The sequence below is a fragment of the Marmota monax genome, unplaced genomic scaffold (assembly GCF_021218885.2).
Source record: "Marmota monax isolate L192 unplaced genomic scaffold, Marmota_monax_Labrador192_F-V1.1 WCK01_AAM20220418_F8-fsc00004, whole genome shotgun sequence".
Classification (NCBI taxonomy): Eukaryota; Metazoa; Chordata; class Mammalia; order Rodentia; family Sciuridae; genus Marmota; species Marmota monax.
In genome coordinates this window covers 19234980-19258158 of record NW_026692881.1, presented here as the reverse complement: position 1 = coordinate 19258158, position 23179 = coordinate 19234980, and the positions used below count along the sequence as shown (strand labels likewise).

The window sequence follows — 23179 nt, the reverse complement described above, 5'->3', positions numbered from 1 at the left end:
GAAGCTTTGTCTAGACAGGAAGCGGAAGGGCGGGACTTGGAGCCCTCGCCAATCGATGCAGAAGGCTGAATCGCTGTGGCCCGTTAAAATCGAACGGAGGAGGTGGCTTCTTCCGGCTGGGTCCAGGAGATAGCTGTGTAAGTTGAAGGACGTCGGCTGTCGAATTTGTGGCTTTAACAAGGTAAGTCAGGAGGGCTCCCCGGCTCGGACCTAGTACCTCGGCTTTGTGGAGCTGAGCTAGACTGACCGTTTCTGATTTGGGAACTCCACGAGGTCTTCTCTTTGGGAGTCGAGAACTGTGGAGAATGGAAAAGGGGCTAGAGAAAATGAGGATCGAGGCCTAAAGGCTCCTGCAGCAGCTAGGAAACCTCAGAGAGCAGCGGTTAGGCTCAGCCGCTTTCCGAAGACTCTTCAATTGCTTTTTCTAGTGGGAAAAGATGAGACCCGTCGCAGAAGTCTCCCAAGGTCACCCACGGATAAAAATTGAATGAGGACTCGGACTTCTGACCCCATGTCTCTTTTCGCCTGTATGGCTGTGGATGTTTGTTGACACTAAGTTTTGATTGAGAAACTGGCAACCAAGCCTCCTTTAGTTGTGCGGCAACCTTTGTCAGAGCGAGAGCTAGTGTGGCCTGGCCCTTGCTTTTTTCTCCAGGCCTGCGCACGATAAGCCAGTTAGATTTCAGTGTGTGTAGGAACAGCGAAAGGCCTTCCTGAGAGGAGAGCTGTAGCTCTCTCTTGTGTTTGGTTTTACCCCTAAGTGATGAACTCACCACTCCAGGTGGATGTCCAATCAGACAGCAGAATAGCAATATCGAAGAACAGGGAAAAAGCAAGGGCAACTGGTCATTTTAGGCCTTTAATGAAATGACCATTTTATAGGCAGAGACAGGCTTGAAAGGATTGGTTATATTTAATACTGGTTAGTGGCTTAATTAGAAATAAATGAGGAGATTCATCTACTTAGACCTTCCCATAAGCAGCGTTTAACATTAAATCACAAGTTCACAAGGAGTGTTAGTTGATTTTCTCCTTCATTTACATAGCTTTCTAAACTTAGGTGTGACAAAGACAAAAGCAAGTTTCAGTTCAATTTTTCCATAAAGGGTACTCCAACATGAGGGTTCCTGATCTTTGCCCTAAAATAACTTGCCCTTTGTTGAAAGGTGCAGACCTAGATGTTTTGAGGCTTATATCCATTGTTTATCACACCAGCAACATTTCCACTGCCCATCTGTCTCAACCTTTTCTGAGTTGATCTCCTTTAAGACACTCTAAATTTCAGTTCCTATACCATGCCCTTTCCTAGGATCAAAGTTGTTTTGAGAAATATCAAACATCAGCCTTCTATGTTATGTAAATTAGAGTGAAATTTAAAGCATCATAATCATAATATTGTTTCAGTTGGACACCACTCCCTCCTAAAAAGTTTTGTTAGATACGAAGTAATAGGGGTTATCAGTTATTGAGTTGACGAAGTTAAAGCCATGTTTTCTGTAGGGTTTCTCACGAACCGACATCAGACTAGACCTGGTGGCGCCCGCCTGTAATCCCAGCGGCGTGGTAGGCTAGGGAAGGAGAATAAGGACTGGGGATGCAGCTCAGTGGTTAAGCACCCCTGGGTTCAATCCCTAGTACCAAAAAAGTATCATGAAATGAATGAAAAATTAGCCTATAATAGGTTTAGTAAAATGAAACAGTTGATATGAAAATACATCATAAAGGGTTTTTTGTTTGGTACTGAGAATTGAACCCAAGAGTGCTCATCACTGAGCTACATCCCAGTCCCCCCCCCCTTTTTTTAAATATTTTTAGTTGCTAATGGATTTTTTACTTTATGTATTTATATGTGGTGCTGAGGATCAAACCCAGGCCTCACACATGCCAGGCAAGTGCTCTTCCACTGAACCACAACCCCAGTCGCCCAGTCCCCTTTTTATTTTGAGATGGGGTCTTGCTAAGTTGCTGAGGCTGGCCTTGAACTTGCAGTTTACCTGCTTCAGCCTCCTAGGTAACTGATATAAAGCTTTCTTTTAATGGAGTCTTTCCTAATGGTGTTAAACTGGTCAAGGCCTGTGAAGGAATCTTAAAAAGTTTGGATTTTCTTCATTGATCCAAGAACCTTTCTAAATCAGTTTTCAAATTAAGGTCTCAAATTTTCATTGCCAATTCTTTGCAAGTGAATGCTCCTGCAGGCCTTTGAATGGTCAACAAAGACTTGCCAGTTTCCATAGCAACAACTCCCTCTTCCATTTCAAGACCTAACTGAGTCATTGCCACTGCTTACCAATCTCCACCAGAGATCAACCTGATTGGTCTGTGTTGCCAGTGAACTCACAGTGTGCCAAGTTGTGGTAGATAGGTGGTCACACATATGAATTTCCAACTGATATTCTGATATTTATGGTGACCTTTTGAACATGTCTTTTTTTGGGGCGGGGGGGTACTGGAGATTGAACCCGGGGGTATTCAACCACTGAGTCATATCTCCAGCCCTTTTTTATTTTTTTATTTTGAGACAGGGTCTCCTAAATTGTTTAGGGCCTTGTTAAGTTGCTGAGACTGGTTTTGAACTTGCAATCCTCCTACCACAGCCTCCCGAATCACTGGGATTATGGATGTGTGCCACCATGCCCACCTAATTATGTCTTGGTGGCATATTTTTTTGGGGGGGAGGTATATATAATTACATTTGATTTTCTGTTTCCATTACTTCAGTGTTCATTAGAATTATCAGTGGCTTTATTAAAACAGATTGCTAGGCCCTAGAGTTTCTAATTCAATTGGTCTATGGTGGAATCTGGGAATTGGCATTTCTAACAAGTTTCCAGTGATGCTGATTCTTCTTAGTGGTCTAGACTACACTTTGAGAACCATTGATATGCTCCCAAGATCCAGAAATTGGATTTTTTTTTTTTTAACATTACCTGGGGACCCCTTTCCACATCGATACACAAAGTTCTATGCACATTATTATTTCCTCCAACAAAATCCTGATGAACTTTTCAGTTTTTCCATTCATAACAGGTGTTTTTTTGTTTGTTTGTTTTTGGTACCAGGGATTGAACTCAGGGACACTTGACCACTGAGCCACATCCCCAGCCCTATTTCGTATTTTATTTAGAGACAGGGTCAGGGTCTCACTGAGTTGCTTATGCCCTGCTTTTGCTGAGGCTGGCTTTGAACTCATGATCCTCCTGCCTCAGCTTCCCAAGCTGTTGGGATTACTGGCATGTGCCCCCACGTCTGGCTGCAATATATATATATATATATTTTAATGGGGTCTTGCTGTTTCCCAGAATGGCCTCAAACTCAGATCCTCCTGGTTCAGCCTCCTGGCATGGTGACACACATCTGTCATCCCAACTACTCAGGAAGCTGAAACAGGAATAATATTTCTGTAAAAAGAAATTCCTAGAGGAAAAATGAACTAGCTAAATGGAAGAGTATACAAATAATTGATACTACAAGTTGTGCTTTAGGAAAGTTGTACCAGTTTACACTCCCAAGCAAACTTCTATTTTATGTCTACCAGTTTTCCTTTTTTTTTTGGTGCTGGGGATTGAACTTGGGGCCTTGTGCATGCGAAGCAAGCATTCTACCAACTGAGCTATATATCCCCAGCCCTATATTTTTCCTTTCCTAAGATAATTAAAATGTTTGCCCAATTTTTTTCCTGGACTTTTTGGTTTCACTGTTCATTTCAACATCCTTTATCTATTTTGGAATAAGAAGTTAAGAATTTCAGCTTTCCCACCATCTTCAGTGGCTAGTATCAACTCCATTTAGTAGATGATACCTTGTCTACCCTCCCTTGGAAGTCCTAAGTGACTTATAATAGGGAGCTGAGAGTTAAGCTAATTGGTTTCACCTCTCTGAGAAAATTTGAAAGTATCATAGGCTCCAACTTTCAACTAATCTTAAAACTGGTTAATTCAATATACAGTATACTAATGTGACTAAAACCTGGAATTAAAAATGTTAAGCTATACTGGTTCAGGGTGAACTTAGTGACTACTGTGTTCTTTTCCTATGCTGGATGATGTGACATATTCTGGGGTGTTTATGAAATTATAATCAAGGGGCTGGTGTTGTAGCTCAGTAAGAGAGCTCTTGCCTAGCACGTTATGCACTGGGTTAAATCCTCAGCACCACATATAAATTAAATAAATGTATTGTGTCCATCTACAACTAAACAACTTTTTTTGTTGTTTTTTAAAGAAGGCAGTCAAGATGAAGTCCTACTTCCAAAAGCTCCTCTTAACTGGCAAGGCTTTTGTCACCATTTTTGCTACTCCTGTGTTGGATGAAACATAGATGAAATTTTACCACAATAGTTATTTGCACTGACTTTAGAGTTTTTTAACTAAGAAAAAATCCTTATTTTATTTTAAATTTCTTGAAAACCAATTTATTGTTGCTTTCTTTTTTTTTTTTTTTTAAAGATTGAAATAATGGCAGGTCCAGAAAATGATGCCCAATTCCAGTTCACTGGTATTAAAAAATATTTCAACTCTTATACTCTCACTGGTAGAATGAATGTAAGTATTGATGATATCTTTAAGGAGTTGTATTTTTCAATAATATGGGTATAACAGTAACTTTTATTTATATTTTTCTTTCTTTTTCAGTGTGTACTGGCTACATATGGAGGCATTGCTTTGGCTGTCTTATACTTCAAGCTAAGATCTAAAAAAACTCCAGCAGTGAAAGCAACATAAATGGTAAGTTGACATTTCCAAGTCCATAACTAAGCCACTTTGATGTTGGGGGCCTCCCTCCCCAACTATAAAAGTAAACTATTGTCATTTTTTGCAAATATTATTGCATATAAGCAAGCAAGCAAGCAAAAAATTGCCCATCTTATTAATCTATTTTTGTTCTTTTTAACTTTTTTAAAAATGTATTTTATTTCATTTCCAATAGTTTTGGGCATGTCTTTAATTTTATAACTATTTTCTTATGATTTGAATGCACATATTCATTGACATAGGAACTATACTTCACAGAAAAAATCTAGAATTTTTTGAAGATAAATATTACAATGAATGTTTTTGAGCATGAAGTATAGTCTATATCTATGAATGTTTCCTTAGGCTGAAGTGCTTTCCCAAAGATTATGGGGTATGTCTTGTCTATCCAATGTGGAATCTTGTTTCTAATTTTTGCAAATTTGATGAGTAAAATAAACTTGTGTCCCTTTTTTACTATTTGTATTTTTCTTAAAATTGTTTTTGTCCTAATTGGTTAGACAACTTGCGTATGCTCTTTACATAATACTTTTTTTGGCAGTGCTAGGAATTAAACCCAAGGCCTTGTACAGCCTGGGCAAGCACTCTTGCCACTTAAGCTGCTCCCCTAACCTTAACTGACCTTTTGTATACAGTTACATATGTTCTTTTCAGTAGTTTCTTTGCTAGTTTCAGTTTTCAAATAATGAATTGTCTTTTCCCTGAACCCCCATAAAGTTTATTTTCTTATATTTTCTCCTCAGACTCCATTTGCCCATTCTTCTTTTGTATGTATGGTGCTGGGAATTGAACCCAGGGTCTTGTGCATGCAAGGCACATACTGTACCAACTGAGCTATATCCCTAGCCTCTCACTTGCCCATTCTTAAATGAGTAACTATCTGTGGCGTTAGTGGCAGGTAATATTCAGGAATCCCCAAATCCACATCTTTATCTAATATAGCTCTCCTTCAGAGACTGATTTTCTTCTGTGAAGTTTTTCCAGTCAAAATTGTTGACCTTAGGGATTGCATATTCCAGAATGATCCATGGCTTCTTCTTTACAAAGAGGTAGTATTTTGCCCAATTTTCTATGCAAGTTAACTCCTAATTTGGGGAAAGTGGTAGTAGCCTCATAAAAAAATGTAAAATTATGCCTCAAATTTTAAATAACAGATGGATATCTCCTTTCTGCTACTTAAAATGTTACTTTATATACTTGACTGTTGGAGTAGTTTGCCTTTAAGATCATACTAAATTTGTTGGCAGTTCTTTAAAGGTGGAGTATTAGGTTAAAATGCATCAATCTGAGCAATACCTTGTTTAGGCCTTACCTGTTTGAGAATCTGATGAGGGCTGCGTTTGTGGCTCAGTGGTAGAGCACTTGCCTAGCATGTGTGAGGCACTGGATTTGATTCTCAGCACTACACAGTAAGTAAAGGTATTATGTCTGTCTACAACTAAAAAAAAAATTTAAAAGAATCTGATGAATTTACATTCAGTTTCTGGGGATTTAAATAGTCCTATTTTGTAATTACTTAAAAGTAGTATTGGAACACATTTATGTCAAAATTGTCTTTGCTTTGTTTATAGGATTCTAAAATGTGTGACCTCATCTGTTAAGTTCCCATCCCTGGAGAAGCTAATGTCAACTCATCATGTAATATTCAATTTGTACAATAAATTATGAACCTGGAAAAGCTGGTTGTCTTTATTTACAAGATATCAAAAATATAAAAACTGTACAAAATGCAACAAAGGCAAAAACTGGCAGTGACTTGGTCTAAATCTTTTAGTTTTCCAAAGCAAGGCTCAGTACTGGAGGTAAGCAACTGAAATGTCTGTCTGACTTCAAGTGTACTAGGTTGTATATGTAGCCATTTAGCTGAAGTAGAACATGATAGCTAAATCTCTTCACCTGTTTTTAGAGTGTTTTGGTGCACTCGAAACTCAAAAGGTATAAATTGAGATGTTAGTGGGTGGTTGTACTTCATCTACATCTTAGGAAGGAATTATAGTTCACCCTACCCAGTTACATAAATTCCACTAATCATGGGCCAAGAAAAATGTTAATGGGTCATTTAACATAGTACTTGAGTGCCATACAGTAACTTCATTTTTACAGCAGAAACATACATGCTCATAGAATTCTTCAGCTAAAATTCAAGACAGTATTATATTTCTTAATTTGAATCTTGAAGCAGGATGAATTTTTTTAAGATCAAATTTTTTTCTAAACATAATAAATTAAAATAGCATTTGAACAGAAAATGCATAGTTTCCACACAATCCAAAGCACCATAAATGTCCCCTCCATGAACATAGTATCTCTCTTATTCAACTAACGGAAATTAGTTAAATGTGGTTGCTGTAGAAACGTGGAACTGTCCTGTTCAGATTTTCTAAGCAGCATACTTCCAGATCCATATAGACAAAAACATTCTTTGTAGCTTAAATATTAATCACTGAGGTATTTGCTTTTTAGTCTCCCTTTTTCAAACAGTAGCTTCCAGAAGGTCTTTAATACCGATGGTTTATTGCGGACTATAAGCTCCTGCAGCTAGAACCAAATTTCTTCGAGTAAAATGGAGGTGTACAACTGGTGTTGATTTGGTCATATATGTACCCAATAATAACTCCTGTGAATTTTCAGGTAAATTTATATGCCCAGTGGCTGTAGTAAAGTCATCAGTCTCTAAATCTTCAAATGCTTTGATGGCATCCCATAACCGAACTGTATTATCCATTGAACCTAAGGGGAAGTCAAAGGAAACCATTAGTTGCATCCATCATATTTAGATTCTGACATTTTGCTGTATATATTTTATGTGTTTGCCACAAAGCCATTACCTGATGCCAAAATTTCACCATCTCTACTAAACCTAAGTGAACAGACTGTGTCGGTGTGGCCTTTTAATTCTCCAACCATCAAACCATGTCCAATATCCCAAAGGAGTACTCTGCCATCCGTTGCTCCTGTAGCCAGGAATCTCCCATTGGGAGAAAATGTCAAGGAATGAATTGGTCCCTAGAAAAGAATTCCATGGAAAGTATCAAAGTAGAGTTAAATATATCTAAGGAAATAAGACAAAGTTAGAATTTTAGTTTAGTGGTATGAATGTTATCTTTAAAATGTATGAGTCACTGGTTAGTTTAAAAAATATATTTATCTGGAAAGTATCTTTGAGTGCTGGAATAATGAAGTTTTATATAAAATACCTTGTGTCCAGTGAAGATCCTTACACAATTACCATTCAGGACATCCCAGAGCCGCACAGTTCTGTCTGCTGAGCCCGTAGCAACATAATTTGAATTTGGATGAAATCTGGTACAATTCACATCAGCAAGATGACCAGCAAATATCCTTAAAGGCTGATAATGGTCTGTAGCCCAGAGCCTTTTAAAAGTTATGAAATATGAAAGATGATAATTAGGAGTTATAACTGTTAAATGCCAAAATAGATGGGTTCCCATTAAGCCAGCCAACTATATGGAAGAAGATGGAATGACTGAGACATTCTTTAGAAAAAGAATTGATCTGGTACAAATCTTTAGCTTTCATAATTCTTTTTTGAGAGAGAATTTTAATATTTATTTTTTTAGTTTTCGGCGGACACATCATCTTTGTATGTGGTGCTGAGGATCGAACCCGGGCCACACACATGCCAGGCGAGTACTACCGCTTGAGCCACATCCCCAGCTCCTCATAATTCTTTAATTTTATGTACTTTCTGTATTTAATATTCTATATTGCCCCTTCCTCCTCTTCACTCCTAGTTTAGTCTAAACCATTAAAATATATTTTCCCCTAGTTTTGTGTACCATATAATTAGTTTCTAACCTGAGCTACCTCATCTGGAACTTTTAAAGAGACAACGATAGGGAAACAAAGCTACTCAAAGTGGTAATGGAAGAAATAATCATCTAATGGGGGAGATTTTATAAGCTAACTTAAAAAAAAGCAGGACTCTTGGTATAGACATATTGATATGGTAACTCCTGTCCCAAATTCATTTTCAAATAATAGCTATAAATTCAGATGTTCTCCAAAAGTTGTTCTTTCTTAAATAATGGAAGTGAAAATTAGTTTGGATAAAGTTGGTAATGCTCAACAAGAAACCAGTATGTTCACTGAATAAACACAATCACAAGACTACCATGTTCTTACCGAGCTACTCGGTCGTGGCCCCCTGATACAAAATAATATCCATATGGAGAAAACTGTGTGTCCCATACTGGATAGTTGTGTCCTTTATATCCCACCAAGCAAGTAAACGTTTGAAGGCTCCACAATCTAACAGTTCCATCCTCTGAAGAGGAAAGCAGGTAGTTCCTGAGAGAAGAAAAATTGGTACATTCCCAGATTATATTCCCAAAATAACATTTGGTTACCTGCCCAGATTTTTCCTTACATTTGAACATTAAATGTAACTTATTAACATGTTACATCACTCTCAATTTATACATGGAATTCACAGATACCAAAAGCTCAAAGTACTAAACTATTGTTAAAACCAAATGTTAGCCTTGACATTACTTATAATGAACACCTACTGAATGAGATTATTTAAAAAAATAAATAAAGGGATAAATGTCAGTTCTTTAGAAAAAAATAATGTTGGGTAATAAAATGTATAGTCAAATAAGCTTAATTGGGAAAGTTTAAGAAATGTGCTGCTGCTTTGGGCTAGGGATGTGGCTCAAGCGGTAGCGCGCTCGCCTGGCATGCGTGCAGCCCTGGTTCGATCCTCAGCACCACATACAAACAAAGATGTTGTGTCCGCCAAGACGTAAAAAATAAATATTAAAAAAAAAAAGAAAGAAATGTGCTGCCATGTAAAACTCAACAATTTTTGGCTCTAAAATGGAGATGCTATTTTCCTATTCTATATAAATTGTTTAAGAATTAAAGAGGGGATTGGAAGTGTAGCTCAGCAGTATAGCATGTGCTTTGCATGTATGTAAAGCCCTGGGTTTAATCTCCAGCACCCACCACTGCAAAAAAAAAAAGGCTTTTATGGGCAGTGGGCAGACTACAAACATGGTAATAATACTCTACAAGGATAAATACAAAACCTGACAGTTTTCACTAAAATCAGAATTAAATCTGAAATCAAATAAAAATGTATCATGATCTGTCTGGGGCTGGGGCTGTGGCTCAGCAGCAGCACACCTGCCTGGCATGTGCAAGGCACTAAGGTCGATTCTCAGCACCACTTATAAATAAATAAAGGTCTATCAACAACTTAAAAAAAAAAAATATATATATATATATATATATATATATATATATATATATATATAAAATATATTATCTGTCAACAACAACAAAAACTCATTCAAAAAGTTTCATAGAGGAGGGGCTGGGATATATAACTCAGTTGGTAGAGTGCTTGCCTCACCTCACATGTACAGGCCCTGGGTTCAATCCCCAGCACCACGGGGGGTAAAAAAGTTTCAAGAGGAAAATCTTAATAGATTGAAAGCTATTACCTAGCTAAGTAAGATACAGATGGTCTTATGAATATAAAATACCCAACCCATTACTATACATTACAGATCATGAAAAAACAGGTAAATAACTACATACATACTTTGGAATCATATGGCTAAAGGGAAGAAAGACCTAAAATAGCAATAGCAATTATAAATTTCCTTTTAGTATCTTCTTAATTTTTGACATGGTCTTACTAAGTTGCCGAGGCAAGTCTCACACACAATCCTCTTGCTTCAGCCTCCTGAGTAGCTAGGATTACAGGTACACATCACATACAACAGTGCCTGGATTTCTTAGTATTTTTTTTTCCAAATATGTTATATTTTGTGCATGTACCAGTATGGAACAACAAATCCCAAACATGATGTATAAATATAGTACACCAATAAAAATATGGAAAAACAAAGAAAAAAGGCAGTCTTTGGTACTTTTTTTTAGTTGTAGATGGACATGATATTTATTTTATTCATTAATTATTTTTATGTGGTGTTGAGGATCAAACCCAGTGCCTCACACATGCCAGATGAGCTCTCTAACTCTGAGCCACAACCCCAGCCCTCTTTATCTTCTGATTATACAAAAGATAAAATTCCAGTTCATAGTTAGAATGCCATTAATATCAGGAATTTATTTTTTATGTACCAACAGACACAACGCAAGGACTCAAGCAATTCAACCCCTAATTAGGGTTATACAAAGCTAAAGCTGATTTTCGAAACCCAGTTAGCTCTGAACTGTGCATCTTTTAAAAAAATTTTTTTTTAGTTATTGACGGACATTTATTTCATTTATTTACTTATATGTGGTACTAAGAATCAAACCCAGTACCTTATACATGCTAGGCAAGTGCTCTATCACTGAGCCACAACCCCAGCCCAGAACTGGGCATCTTGAAGTCTATAAATTGAGGTATATATGAAGTTGCTATCTTGTACACCAGTACCCCAAAATGAATTAGCAAATGGCAAGATTATAAAAGGTTATAAATGAGGTCTGGGGTTATGGCTCAGTGGTAGAGCGCTCGCCCCGCACATGCAAGGCCCTGGGTTCGATCCTTAGCACCACATATAAATAAATAAAGTTTTTTTTAAAAAGGTTATGAATGACAGGCAACCATGAGATTTTTCTAAGAAAATTTTCCAGGCATTTGTACTATGCTTCCAGATATTACCTCTGTAATATGGAGATAATATAAAAATACCTTCCAGATATGTTTATATTACCTCTACATGGTATAGCAGTATTTAATTTTTATTGTTTGTATTTTACCTATCTGGACTGAAGCTGGCTCCATAGACAGGCCCACTGTGACCATATAAAATCTTCAACTCACTTGCAGTTTTCTCATCCATGATTCTTTCTAAGACATCGTCTGATTCTTTGTCTATGAGGTTAAGATCTAAAATGGTCCAGAAATATTTTTTTAAAGTACATTAATCAAAACATTTTAAGACAATCACATTATAGTTCAGAAGAAGAACTAACATTTGAACAGTTCTTCCTATATACCAACCACTGTACTAACATGTCTAAATTAGGTGATATCATCCCAGTGTGTAGAAGATGAAACTGAGGTTCAGAACAGTTGGTTTGCTAGAGTGCACACAGGTACTCAGTATTGGAACTAGATTGAAATTCAAGTTTTTCCATTATACCACAATGTTTTACAAAAATGAAAACTATGTAAATACACAATAATTTTAAATGTGTTACTATGGTTAGATAATTTAAGTTTAGCCAAAAAAAAAAAAAAACCTTTATAAAAATGGAATTGTGAACTTATTAGATCTTTTTTACCCAATTTTATGGCTGAAACAAGAAGTATTCTTCTACTATTTAAGATTTTAAATAGTAGAATAATACTAGCACCCCAGTCTCCTAATAGCTATTCTGATGCTTTTTCACTGCTGGAAATGTTAGCATCTTTAAAGAAATTAAGTGAATTTCTGAAAAAAATCAGTATCTCCTATGTATATTCCATGGAATCAAGACTGGTGTAGACTAATGGAAAGCTCACACCCCAAAAAGTCATCTCAGTTACCTGATGCTTGTTTGACACTACGAAGCTTTTTGGGTGTCACAGACCAGACTCTAACTGTTGAATCTGCAAAACCTCCAGCAATCAGACTAGAATCATCAGTGACATCCACTGCAGTGAGGCCCTGCCAATAAAAAGAAGTTTTAGACTAAACACTACTCTTTTAAAGGAAAAAAAATACAACCATATGTTAGAGACTTCATAATGATGGCTATTTTTCTCGTATAAAAAGATCATTTGAGGGGCTGGGGTTGTGGCTCAAGCGGTAGCGCGCTCGCCTGGCATGCGTGCGGCCCGGGTTTGATCCTCAGCACCACATACAAACAAAGATGTTGTGTCCGCCGAAAACTAAAAAATAAATATTAAAATTCTCTCTCTCTCTCTCTCTCTCTTTAAAAAAAAATTTTAAAAAAAGATCATTTGAGATTATATTCCCCTATAAAACCCATGTCTGAAAGCTCTTATTTGAAAAACATGTTATTATTTACCCACTTTTTGCCCTCTCTCTATGGAGAACATAACAGGAAGCAAATGTTGTTTTTTTGTAGTTTACTGAATATATCATCAGTAGCTTATTGTATCTATTAAGATACGTAGGATTTTTTGTTGTTATTTTGGTTTTGTTTGTACTGGAGATTGAACCCAGTGGTCCTCTGTCACTAAGCTATATTCCCAGCCCTTTTTATTTTTTATTTATTTTTGAGAACAATATACAACTTATGGCATGGATTAATTAAGACACTTTTGGCTGCAGGTGACAAAAATCCATATCAAACTTTCATAAGGGGGGGAAGGGTCTGGGCCCACATAAAGGAAATGTCCATAGTTACACCAGCTTAAGGCATGGTTAGATCCAGGTACTCAAGACACTATCCAGTCTCCAGCTCTTTCCATCTTACAACTCAGCTGTCATCTCTGTCAGTTTCATTCTTGTGTAGTTTTCTCCTTGGGGTGGCAAGATGGTCCCCAACAAAATGGGGCTTACATTCTATAGGGTTAGGGCAACCAGCTGTAATCATTTAAGTGAGAGAAGAGTTATGCATCAGGCTCCAGGGGCCAGGCAGTGACTATTCAGTCCACTCTTCAATATCGCCATGGTTTCATCCATAAAATGGGTGATGTGGGATTTGAAAGATAGTGCAGGTCAATAAGGAAATTAGGAAGTCTGGATTCCATCCCTATCAATGTGTGACCTTGAATTAGTCATTTCATTTCTCTGGGTTTAAGTGTCTTCCTATTTTACAGTTACTCATGTTCCTGGTTTAAATTAAAGGTAGGGGGATTAAACTTCTACCAAGCTTCTACCAGCCTGCAGGGTTTTGTCCTAGAGGAGTCTTAAGGCTCACAACACAGGGAAAGCCCCATAAACAGGAGGGGATGCATTCTAGAATTTGGGGGGGCAACTCCAATTTCTCATTAGCTACGAATCTAGGCCACATGTCTCCATCTCATGTTCAAGAAACATGGTGGCCACCCCCAGTGGAAAAGGCCAGTTAGCCTGCTTTCTCTAAGAGATTATGCACAAGTCTGCCCACCTAACCCCTCCTGGTTTGGCTTAGCCCAATGAGGAAGGGAATGCTGCAGATATCACAATTCATATGCCAGTATCTCAAGCAACATATCCCTTTTCACTTTTTGAGACAGGTTCTCATTAAATTGCTTAGAGCCTGGCTAAATTGCTGAGGCTGACCTTGAACTTGAAATTCTCCTGCCTCAACCTCCCCAGTCGCTGGGATTACAGAAGTACACCACCATCCCTGGCAAGACATGTAGAATGCTTAATAAAAAATATTAAGTTTAGGGTTGGAGATATAACTCAGTTGGTAGAGTGCTTGCCTCACATGTACAAGGCCCTGGGTTCAATCCCAGCACCACAAAAAACCAAAAACAAACCAAAAAAAATATTAAATTTATATGAATTTTTACACCAAATTCAATAGGGATGAACCAGTCAAAGGCTGGAAGAATTCAGTGAAATGAGGGACAAGTATAAGCAAGGGTCTTTTAAACATGGCCTTCTATCTATTCTCTATAGCATCCAATTCTCTTTTCCTATCTTTAAATTATATTAACAATTTAAATGACAAAACTCCATTTTAGTTAACACATTTACATTTCTCCTAATGGTAAATCACCATTTTATATGACTCTCTAGGCAGATATTGTCCAATTATTTTACCAACCTGGTAAGCATTGAGGAAAGTATAGAAACAAATGGAGGGTAAGCAGTCTGGCCCAAGGCGCACTCGTTTGGTGGTTTCTTTCATATTCATTATCTTATCCAACTTATCTGAATCTTTCAATTCGGGAAGAGGGATTCTGTGGGGGTAAGTGGGGAGAGTGGGAATTACTGTTTGAATATTAACAAACTCGAATCATGTGTAACATATCTTAAAGCTCCATACAAATGCTGAGGTTTCTTCCTCACCTGTTTTGAGGTGGAGCATTGGGATCTTGTTTTTTGCTTTTGGATCCAATACTATCTTTTTTAGGCTTCTTCTTTTTAGGTTTTCCTTCTTCATTTTCTCCTTCCTCATCCTCATCATCCAAAGGTACCTCAATTTCTGGTTCTTTTAACAAACCAAAAAATACCTACAAGTCAAAAGAACCGGCATTTTTTAAATTAATTTTTTGTTCATTAATATACTCTTTGCACATCTTTGATAGGATGAATCACAATTACAATATAGTAATTTATGCCCCAAGGCAGGGTTCTGAATTTGTTTACCAATAGCCATATGCCTCTTTTTCTTTACTAACAGAACCCTGATTTTATTGGAGTAGTTAAATCATTTCTGTTCTCAGGCTCCCTTGCAACTAGGAATGGACATATAACATAATTCTGAGTATATTGGGTATGGTTTACCAAAAAAACAAAAAAAAAAAAGTTTATCTCCTTGATAAAAAAGGAGACTCAGTCGCCCTTTTGTCCTTTCCCTTTTTCCTTCCTAGTAGTTGCAATGCTGGCACTGCAACAGCCATTTGTGAGCACAAAGAAGGTCACATTCTAAAAGTGGTGGACCAAAAACTTGAAAGAGCCAGAGACATTGATGGCATTATAAAGCTATCATGCCAGTCCTAGAGGACCTTCCTCTGCATTTCATTTCACTTGAAGATAAACCCCTTACTTGTTTCAGCCACTGTAGTCAGGGTTCTGTTAATGCAATTATTCCCAAATCCTCACATATATACACCGTCCTTAGGGCATGAAATTTTAAATACAGTGTAAAATTATTCTCAAACTAGCTACAAAAAAATATAAATTATGTAGATGAAAATGTTATGATTTTTCATAATCTGCATTATATAGTTCTTAGGTTTATTCCCATACCTTTGATTTGTTTGCCTCTCGTTTAGCCTCTCCTGCCAAACTTCCCACCATCGCATCTATCTGTTGCTTACTACGCGGCATCCCATCAAAGATGTCAATGTAGAGGTGCTCCTGAACTATGTTCCATATCTGATTGTTCTGTTTCTCCTGAAGATGCCTCTTCAAGAGTTGGTACGAGTCACGGGAAATACGCAGAACAAATTTACTTGTTCGAAAATCCAACATGGTTTCATTCCCTTTCATGTGTTCCTTTTTGGTAAGACTAGATAATACTCGTAGGTCATCCTGGTAATAACATTCCTGATCTCCATGGAACCTGTTTCAGTGATTTTAAAAAGTCATTTTTCAATGTAATCATCAAGGGATCTGCCTTTCCCCCATATATTTATAAACCATCCCAGAATATTTTCAGAAAACCCTGAACTAAGCTGTAGGACCAGAAGTAACTCATTTAAAAATTACTATAATTCAGTCTCTAAATTTGTCCTAAAAATGACCAATTTAATCCTCTAATGAAATTTATCATTAACATTTTTAAGAGAAGAATTTGAAATAAACATCGTAAGTGAATGAAAGATAAGATACCCACCACTGGTAGACAGTTTCTTTTGTTTACCATCTTTGATAGACATTTGAGAATGTCAGAGCTCTTACTTTGCTGAATTATTTTTTCTTTAAACCCTACATTTTAAAACTTTATTATAAAAAATTTCAAACACATATAAAAGCAGAAAATGTTATATAGTGTATTCAATGTACCTATTACAGCCTCAACAACAATCAATACATGGATTCTCATAAATCCACCATTTTTAATTATTCCCAATGTTCTTAATAGCAAACATTTATTAAATACTTAAATTTAATACTATTACTAAAGAACAAATATTGATAACAAACAATAAGCATTTCCATTTACTATTCCAAAAGCAATTAAATAAAGCCTTCAGCCTTACAAACAATTAGTAAATTTAAATGTGCTTCTCTGTTTTAACAAATCTTAACTTTCCTAAAAAGTAAAATTAAAGATATATATTTGGCACTAAGAGCAGCATTAAAGAAAAATATTTATAAAACAATGACTATCTCTGGAGGCTGAGGCAGGAAAATTCCAAGTTGAAGGTCAGTCTCAGCAACTTAGCAAGTCTACCTATCTCAAAATAAAAAGGACTGGGGATGTGGCTCAGTGGTAGAGTGCCCCAGGGTTCAACCCCCAGTATCAAAAAAGAAAACAATGATTTAACGTATAGGGCTCTAGCTCTGAGATACAATATCAATGGATTCCTAAACTATTACTTGTTACCCATATAGACTCATCATTAAATGAACTCAGAGTTTCTAAGATTTGAATGAAATTAGAAATCTCAGTCTCTTGGGGTTCATATCAATCACTGCCTATTACCTTCATCTGAGCATGGTGGGGTCCTGGCAAAGGCTGAGCTTGTCCATAACTGTCTGGGAGACAGAGTCCTCTATGATATTTCAGCTTCCTATCTTCCTATGAGGGGAGATGGCTATAACATGAGACTGGAAGAGCAAAAGGTATTTTTTTGGGGGGCAGAGGGAGTACCAGGGATTGAACTCAGAGGTACTCAATCACTGAACCACATCCCCAGCCCTTTTTTTGTATTTTATATAGAGACAGGGTCTCACTGACTTGCTTAGCACCTTGCCATTGCTGAGACTGGCTTTGAACTCAAGATCCTCGTGCCTCAGCCTCCAGAGCCACTGGGATTACATGAAGGTGCCACTGTGCCCAGCTAACAAGAGGTTTTTTGATGACAGTACTGTAAGAGAAATTAGCTTCCAGAGTAGAAGTTTTGTCATTGTCAACCTTAATATATATTTTTTTAAGAATACTAAGCTACAGAGCATTTCTATACTTTCTATGAAGCATCCTACTATAATAAATGTATACAATGACATAAGAGTTCTATTGTTCCTCTATCACTACCGTGTTATCTGACAAGTCCTGGCTTCAAGCCCTATTACCTGCCTTAAAGAGCTCTCATTCAAACTATTAAATGCTGCTTTCCCTTGGCTTCTACAGCTCAACACTCTCCTGATTTTCTTCCCTTTTTCACTAGCCTTTATCTTATACTTGACCATTAAATGCTAGAGCTCCCCGAGGCTTGGACTTAGTTCTCTTATTAATTTTATATTCTCCTACAATCACATCCATATCCATCAATATTGCACATAACTCCAATGTATGATTCCATTCCTTACTTCTCTAAGCTCTTATAACAAGGGAAAAACAGGAAGAAGGGGAAAAGGTGACTATTGATTGATCAGGTTTGGAGGTTACTTAAATGAGTTGGAGCATATCTGAATTGCAACTAAAGACTATTCTCACACCTGACAAACCAAGTCCTTTTCCAGAGTTTTCTATGTCAGCTGAAGGGAATCCCTATGCATCTCGGGGGCCAGAAACCTGGGATTATCAATGATACTTCCATCTCCTTTACCTCCATATTCAATCCATCAAGTGTTTCATCAGTTGATCTATTTCTCTTTACCTCCACTACCACAACCATGATCTAGTCCTGTTTCTCAAATGCTATTAGCATTTGAGGTAGGACAATTCTTTAAGTATACTATCTGCCTATCCTAGAACATTCAGTATCCTTGCTCCTTCCCCTAATCACTATGACCACCAAAACAAATAAAAACAAAAAACAACATCTCCTTGCATTGGCAAATGACCTAGGGAAAGAAGGAATATCAGCCCTAATGAGAACCACTCAGAAATTTCTAAGACTGGTCAATCAATAGTCTCCCCACCATCTGTTCCCCATACCATGCAAGAAAGATCCTTGAAGTTGCACATTTAATAATGACATGGCCCTCCAATGACTTCTATAGCAGAAATGCCTCACTACCCCCAAATATCCAAAACACCTGAATATTGGCTGGCACATAGACACCTAAGACCACATTCCCTACCTCCTTTGTATCTAGTATAACCGCTGGCTGAAAAATTGTAAATGTGTGTATCTTCTAGGAAGAATGTGGCCCTCCCTGCTGACTATAACACAGATATGACTACTTAGAGCTAGAAAGCCATCATGTCACATGGTGGAAGCTTCATGACAAGAATGATAGAGCAATAAGGCCAAGGGAGCCTGTATCCCCAACAATCAAGGACCCTTAATACCAGTTCTGAACTTTCCTACCTTTATGAGAAATAAACTTTGACTATATTTAAGTCTAAATTTAAGTCTCTTCTTGGGTTTTCAGTCTAATCTATCAGTTTCTTATTGCTCTTAGAATACAGATAGAAAGAAAAATTTTATTTATGCCATCATTATTTTCAGTGACTCTCAGCCAAATCCAATCCTACTCAATACAACTCTCTTCTGCTCTAAGGACAAACAGAATTTCAATGTGGTCTGAGAACCTATTGTTCTAGCACCTAACCAATTTTCCAGCTGCATGTTTTATCATAACCCACTCCGTTCCTTATTCCAACTACTGCAGTCTTCTTTCAGTCTTTGCAGCTACCATTACCCTCGTGCCACAGAGCTTTCATATATGGTTTTCCCCTCTTTTCTTTATCTGGTTAATTCCTACGCAATCTTCAGATCTCACCTTAAGTATGGCTTCCTCTGGAAGCTTTTCCTGACTTCTCCAATTCAATAATATCTTATGCTAGATTCACAAAGTACTTTCTGAATTGCAATTTTACATTTGTGTGATTACAGTTGTGTGTACGCATGTATAAATAAAATATATGTAAAAATCCACATACTTCTCAAAGAATGATTTTGCTTCATTCTCATGTTGATTATAGACTAGCTCCAAGTACATGTGTACAAATAGAGGATAAAAGAGTTGGGATAATTCTGCCCGATGGCAGTCCAGAGAACATTCGATGAAGTGTTTCAGTCCACTATAGTATTCTTCATACATTGTGGGGTCTCCTTGTTGGTTGTAGGCCGACAAGACAGCACTGACATCTGGCTGGTCTTCCACAGCTACATTTCCAACTGTTTAAAAAATGAAAGACAACTTTTAAGAAAATGATCTGATATGTACCATGTGACTACTGCTGTTTTGATATGGCTCAAAAGTAAACTGTTTCTCGGTTTGTCCCCTTTCCTCTCAACCTCTCTTCCCCAACCCAATCACATAATCTTTTAATAGGATTTTGCACTTGTTTCAGTTACCCAAGCCAAAACCCCTTCACATGTACACATCTTAAAATAAGTTTTCAAATCAATAACAAAAAAATTCAATACTTTTCCTAGAATTACATTATTTTTAAACACAAATTGTATAAAAGATCATATACGCAGGGATGAGGCCCTGGATTGAATCCCCAGCACTATACACATAAATACATGCAAATCAAACAGTTTATTAATCTCCTCTCAAGGCTCAGTGCAAACGGCATCTCCCACCACCAAGCCACCAGCTATAAACATTTCCCACTCTCTGAGCTACCCAAATAATTTGTGACATTGCTGCAACATTTTCTGTCTCGTGTGTGTGTGTGTGTGTGTGTGTGTGTGTGTGGTGATGGGAATTGAACCCAGGGCCTTGTGAATACGAGGCAAACACTCCGCCAATTGGGCTATATCCCCAGCCCAACGCTTTCTATCTTGTGTTATTTTCATATGTACACATGTAAAATGTCAGCATTTTAGGATGCCTTTTATTATCTCCAAAAGATAATGAGTTGTTACTCAATTATATAAGCTTAAAGCAACCTCTGTAACCACTATTTCAAGGCAGAAAACATGGGTATTTAGTAACATAGCAATGCCAAACAATGATACAGTTGTCAATCAAACCTGAAAATACTGGGTTTTGAACCTAAGGCCTTAGTCATGCTAAGCAAGCACTCTACTGCTGGGTTCACAGCTATGTCCTTCAATGAATAATGTCATCATTTTTTGGATCACTCTGATGGCTTCTTTTCCTCCTTTCTGGTTTCTCAGTTAAGATCTAAAAATAAGCTTCTGAAGTGCTGGGCATGGTGGCACACACCTACAATCCCAACCATTCAAGATGCTGAGGCAGGAGGATAGCAAGTCCGAGGCCAACCTCAGCAACTTAAGCCCTGAAAAACTTAGTGAGACATTGTCTCAAAATTAAAAATAAAAAAGGCTGGGGATGTGGCTCAGTGGTTAAGAGTCCCTGGGTTCAGTCTTCAGTACCAAAAAAATAATGATAATAAATGACTTAGCAAGGCCCTAAGCAACTTAGCAAGACCTGGTCTCAAAATTTAAAAATATTTTTTAAAAGGGCTGGGGATGTAGCACAGTAATAAAGTGTCCCTGAGTCCAATCCTCAGAACCAAAAATAAGTAAAAAGGCTTCTGAAGAGATAAGAGATAATAGCAATATAACAAACAATACGATTTGTTTTATAGTTCATTCACAAAATTCAGTATTCAGAAAAGATTTTTGGTAGAACACGCCTGCAATCTCACTCAGGAAGCTGAGAAGGAGGATAACAAGTTCAAAGTCTTAGCAAGATCCTGTCTTGAAATTAAAACGTGAAAGAAACAGTGGTATGTGCACGTATGTGTGTGTGTGTGTGTGTGTATGTATGTTTGCGTGTGTGTATAAAGGACAGGGAGGCTGGGGATGTAGCTCAGTGATAGAATGCTTCCCTAGCAATGCTTAAGGCCCTGGGTTCAAACCCCAGTAACCCTACCATCCCAAAAAAGATTCTTCTCTGGGGCTGGAGTTGTGGCTCAGTGGTACAGCACTTGCCTGGTATGTGTGAGGCCCTGGGTTTGATCCTCAGCACCACATATAAAGAGATAGATAGAAAGAAGATCCACTGACAACTAAAAAACTATTTTAAAAAAGATTCTTCTCAATCACATTTTAGCACATTTCTATTTATGGATTAAAATGCTATGTATTCAAACTTCACTTTTGGCAATGCTGCAAAGATTAGGCCTCCTAAGTACAGATTAACTTAGCTATGAGAGGGCTGCACTGGATAATTTAATTCAACATTTATTGATCACCTTTGACATCTTATATCCCATAAAAGTTTCACTGCATGGACTTTGTGACAACAGTTGCTGAGAGAAAGTGGGGGACACAAGTGTCAGGAATGAATATAGAAGCATGAACTTTTCAGAATTAGGCATTTCATATATATCTGAGCCTCATAGTAACCTATTTAATAGAAAAAACTCAACCTTAGGAACAGGCAACACACAAGTAAAACCAGCAGGGACAAAAAGGTCTGTCCCACACCTGTTCCTGAATTTGTGGCTCTCAAATTCTGCCATACATTAATACTCCTTAAAAGCACTTATTGCAGATTCACAGACTTCACCTCTAGATAGTCAGAGCCTGGCCACTGATGCTTAACAATTTGCATCCTCAAAACATTTAACACTGGTGGTACGTGGCCCATATTTTGAGAAATATTGCCAACACTGTGTTCGATCAGTCCCTGGCTTAGTGGTCCAAAGCAAGTCCTCAAGAAATCTGTTTCCTCATCTCTAAAGTGGAAGTAATGTCTACCTCACAGTTCCAATGGGAAAATTAAAATATATAACTTAAAGTACTTATAGAACAATAGTAGAGAACCGTACAAATAGTGTTAGTGCGGACCTACCCAAGGCTCAAAAGTCCAATAAGAGGAAAATCAAAAATCTGAGCTCCCCGCCTTTCTGCGCCCCTCTTCCCCATGCATCCCGCTGCTCAATAGCTCTGCTAAGCCTCTAGCTGGAATTGACAGCTAGGAAGAGGGTTTGACTGCGCAGCCGGCGCACTGGAGAAAGGGGCGGGCATGTGGCCCTAGAGGCGGGCCCAGGAAATTCAAAACAAGCCCGCAGAGGTGCAGGCCTGCCAGCCCCTGCCTTCCCGGCTTGCTCCCCTTTGAGCCGGTCCTTCTTCCCCTGGACACCGCGGCTCACCTTTCCCCGGAGCCACAGAACCTGAAGCTGATCCTGAGACGACTGTGGCCCCTGAAGCACCAGTGCTGGGAGGATCGGAGGCCGTAGAGCCGGGGACAGAGGCCGTGACCCGGCTGAGAAGCGCGCTCGCCGCCTCAGTGCCGGCACCGTCCACCTCTCCCGGGGTTCCGGAGCCCGCCACTGCCTCTTCCAGCAGCCGGGCCTCACGGCGCAGCGCCTCCTCGGCCTCGCGGAGGTTACTCTGCCGTAGGAATTGCAACACCGCCAGCAGAGTCTGTCGGTCGTGGGGAGCGCCGGCCTCTGAAGCAGCGGTGGGCACCGGGGCCGCCCCCGCCGGGGCAGCAGCAGAGACAGCCACCGCGGGCTTGGGGGTCCCGCCATCCCCGCCAGCCGATGACGATGCCGCAACGTTCCCGCCGCCGCCGTTGGGGCCGTTGTTGGGAGTGCCGCCGCTACCCTCGCCTGCGCCGTCGCCCGCCTGTGGAGGTAGCAGCGTTGGCGGTCCCTCAGGCTCTAGCTTGACCGCCACCTCCGTCTGCTCCTCCGCCAGCGCCGCCATCTTGCGGCTGAGCCACCTCGCGCCGTCAAGCGTGATTGCGTTTTCGCCACATGGAGGGCGGGGAGGAGCATTTCACGACATCTGTGGTAGGCAATTTACGGCAGGAGGAGGAGCGAAAGAGAAGGAGGAAAGGAAT

At 38.6% G+C, this 23179-nt stretch overlaps 2 protein-coding genes across 2 annotated transcripts; one reads left to right on the top strand and one right to left on the bottom strand.

The window, feature by feature from the left end:
• Window positions 1-34: 34 nt before the first annotated feature.
• Atp5mk (ATP synthase membrane subunit k) lies at window positions 35-6429 on the top strand. Its single transcript, XM_046450173.2, has 4 exons — window positions 35-181; window positions 4446-4541; window positions 4632-4724; window positions 6323-6429. The coding sequence occupies exons 2-3, from the start codon at window positions 4455-4457 to the stop codon at window positions 4719-4721; spliced, it is 177 nt and encodes a 58-aa protein (XP_046306129.1). The 5' UTR covers window positions 35-181; window positions 4446-4454; the 3' UTR covers window positions 4722-4724; window positions 6323-6429.
• Taf5 (TATA-box binding protein associated factor 5) lies at window positions 6414-23076 on the bottom strand. Its single transcript, XM_046450172.2, has 11 exons — window positions 22485-23076; window positions 19347-19584; window positions 15596-15911; window positions 14693-14856; window positions 14448-14583; window positions 12268-12388; window positions 11496-11625; window positions 8898-9062; window positions 7949-8126; window positions 7580-7757; window positions 6414-7481 (listed from the first exon to the last, which is right to left on the bottom strand). Exons 1-11 carry the CDS (start codon window positions 23041-23043, stop codon window positions 7264-7266), a joined length of 2403 nt encoding a protein of 800 aa, XP_046306128.1. The 5' UTR covers window positions 23044-23076; the 3' UTR covers window positions 6414-7263.
• Window positions 23077-23179: the final 103 nt, after the last annotated feature.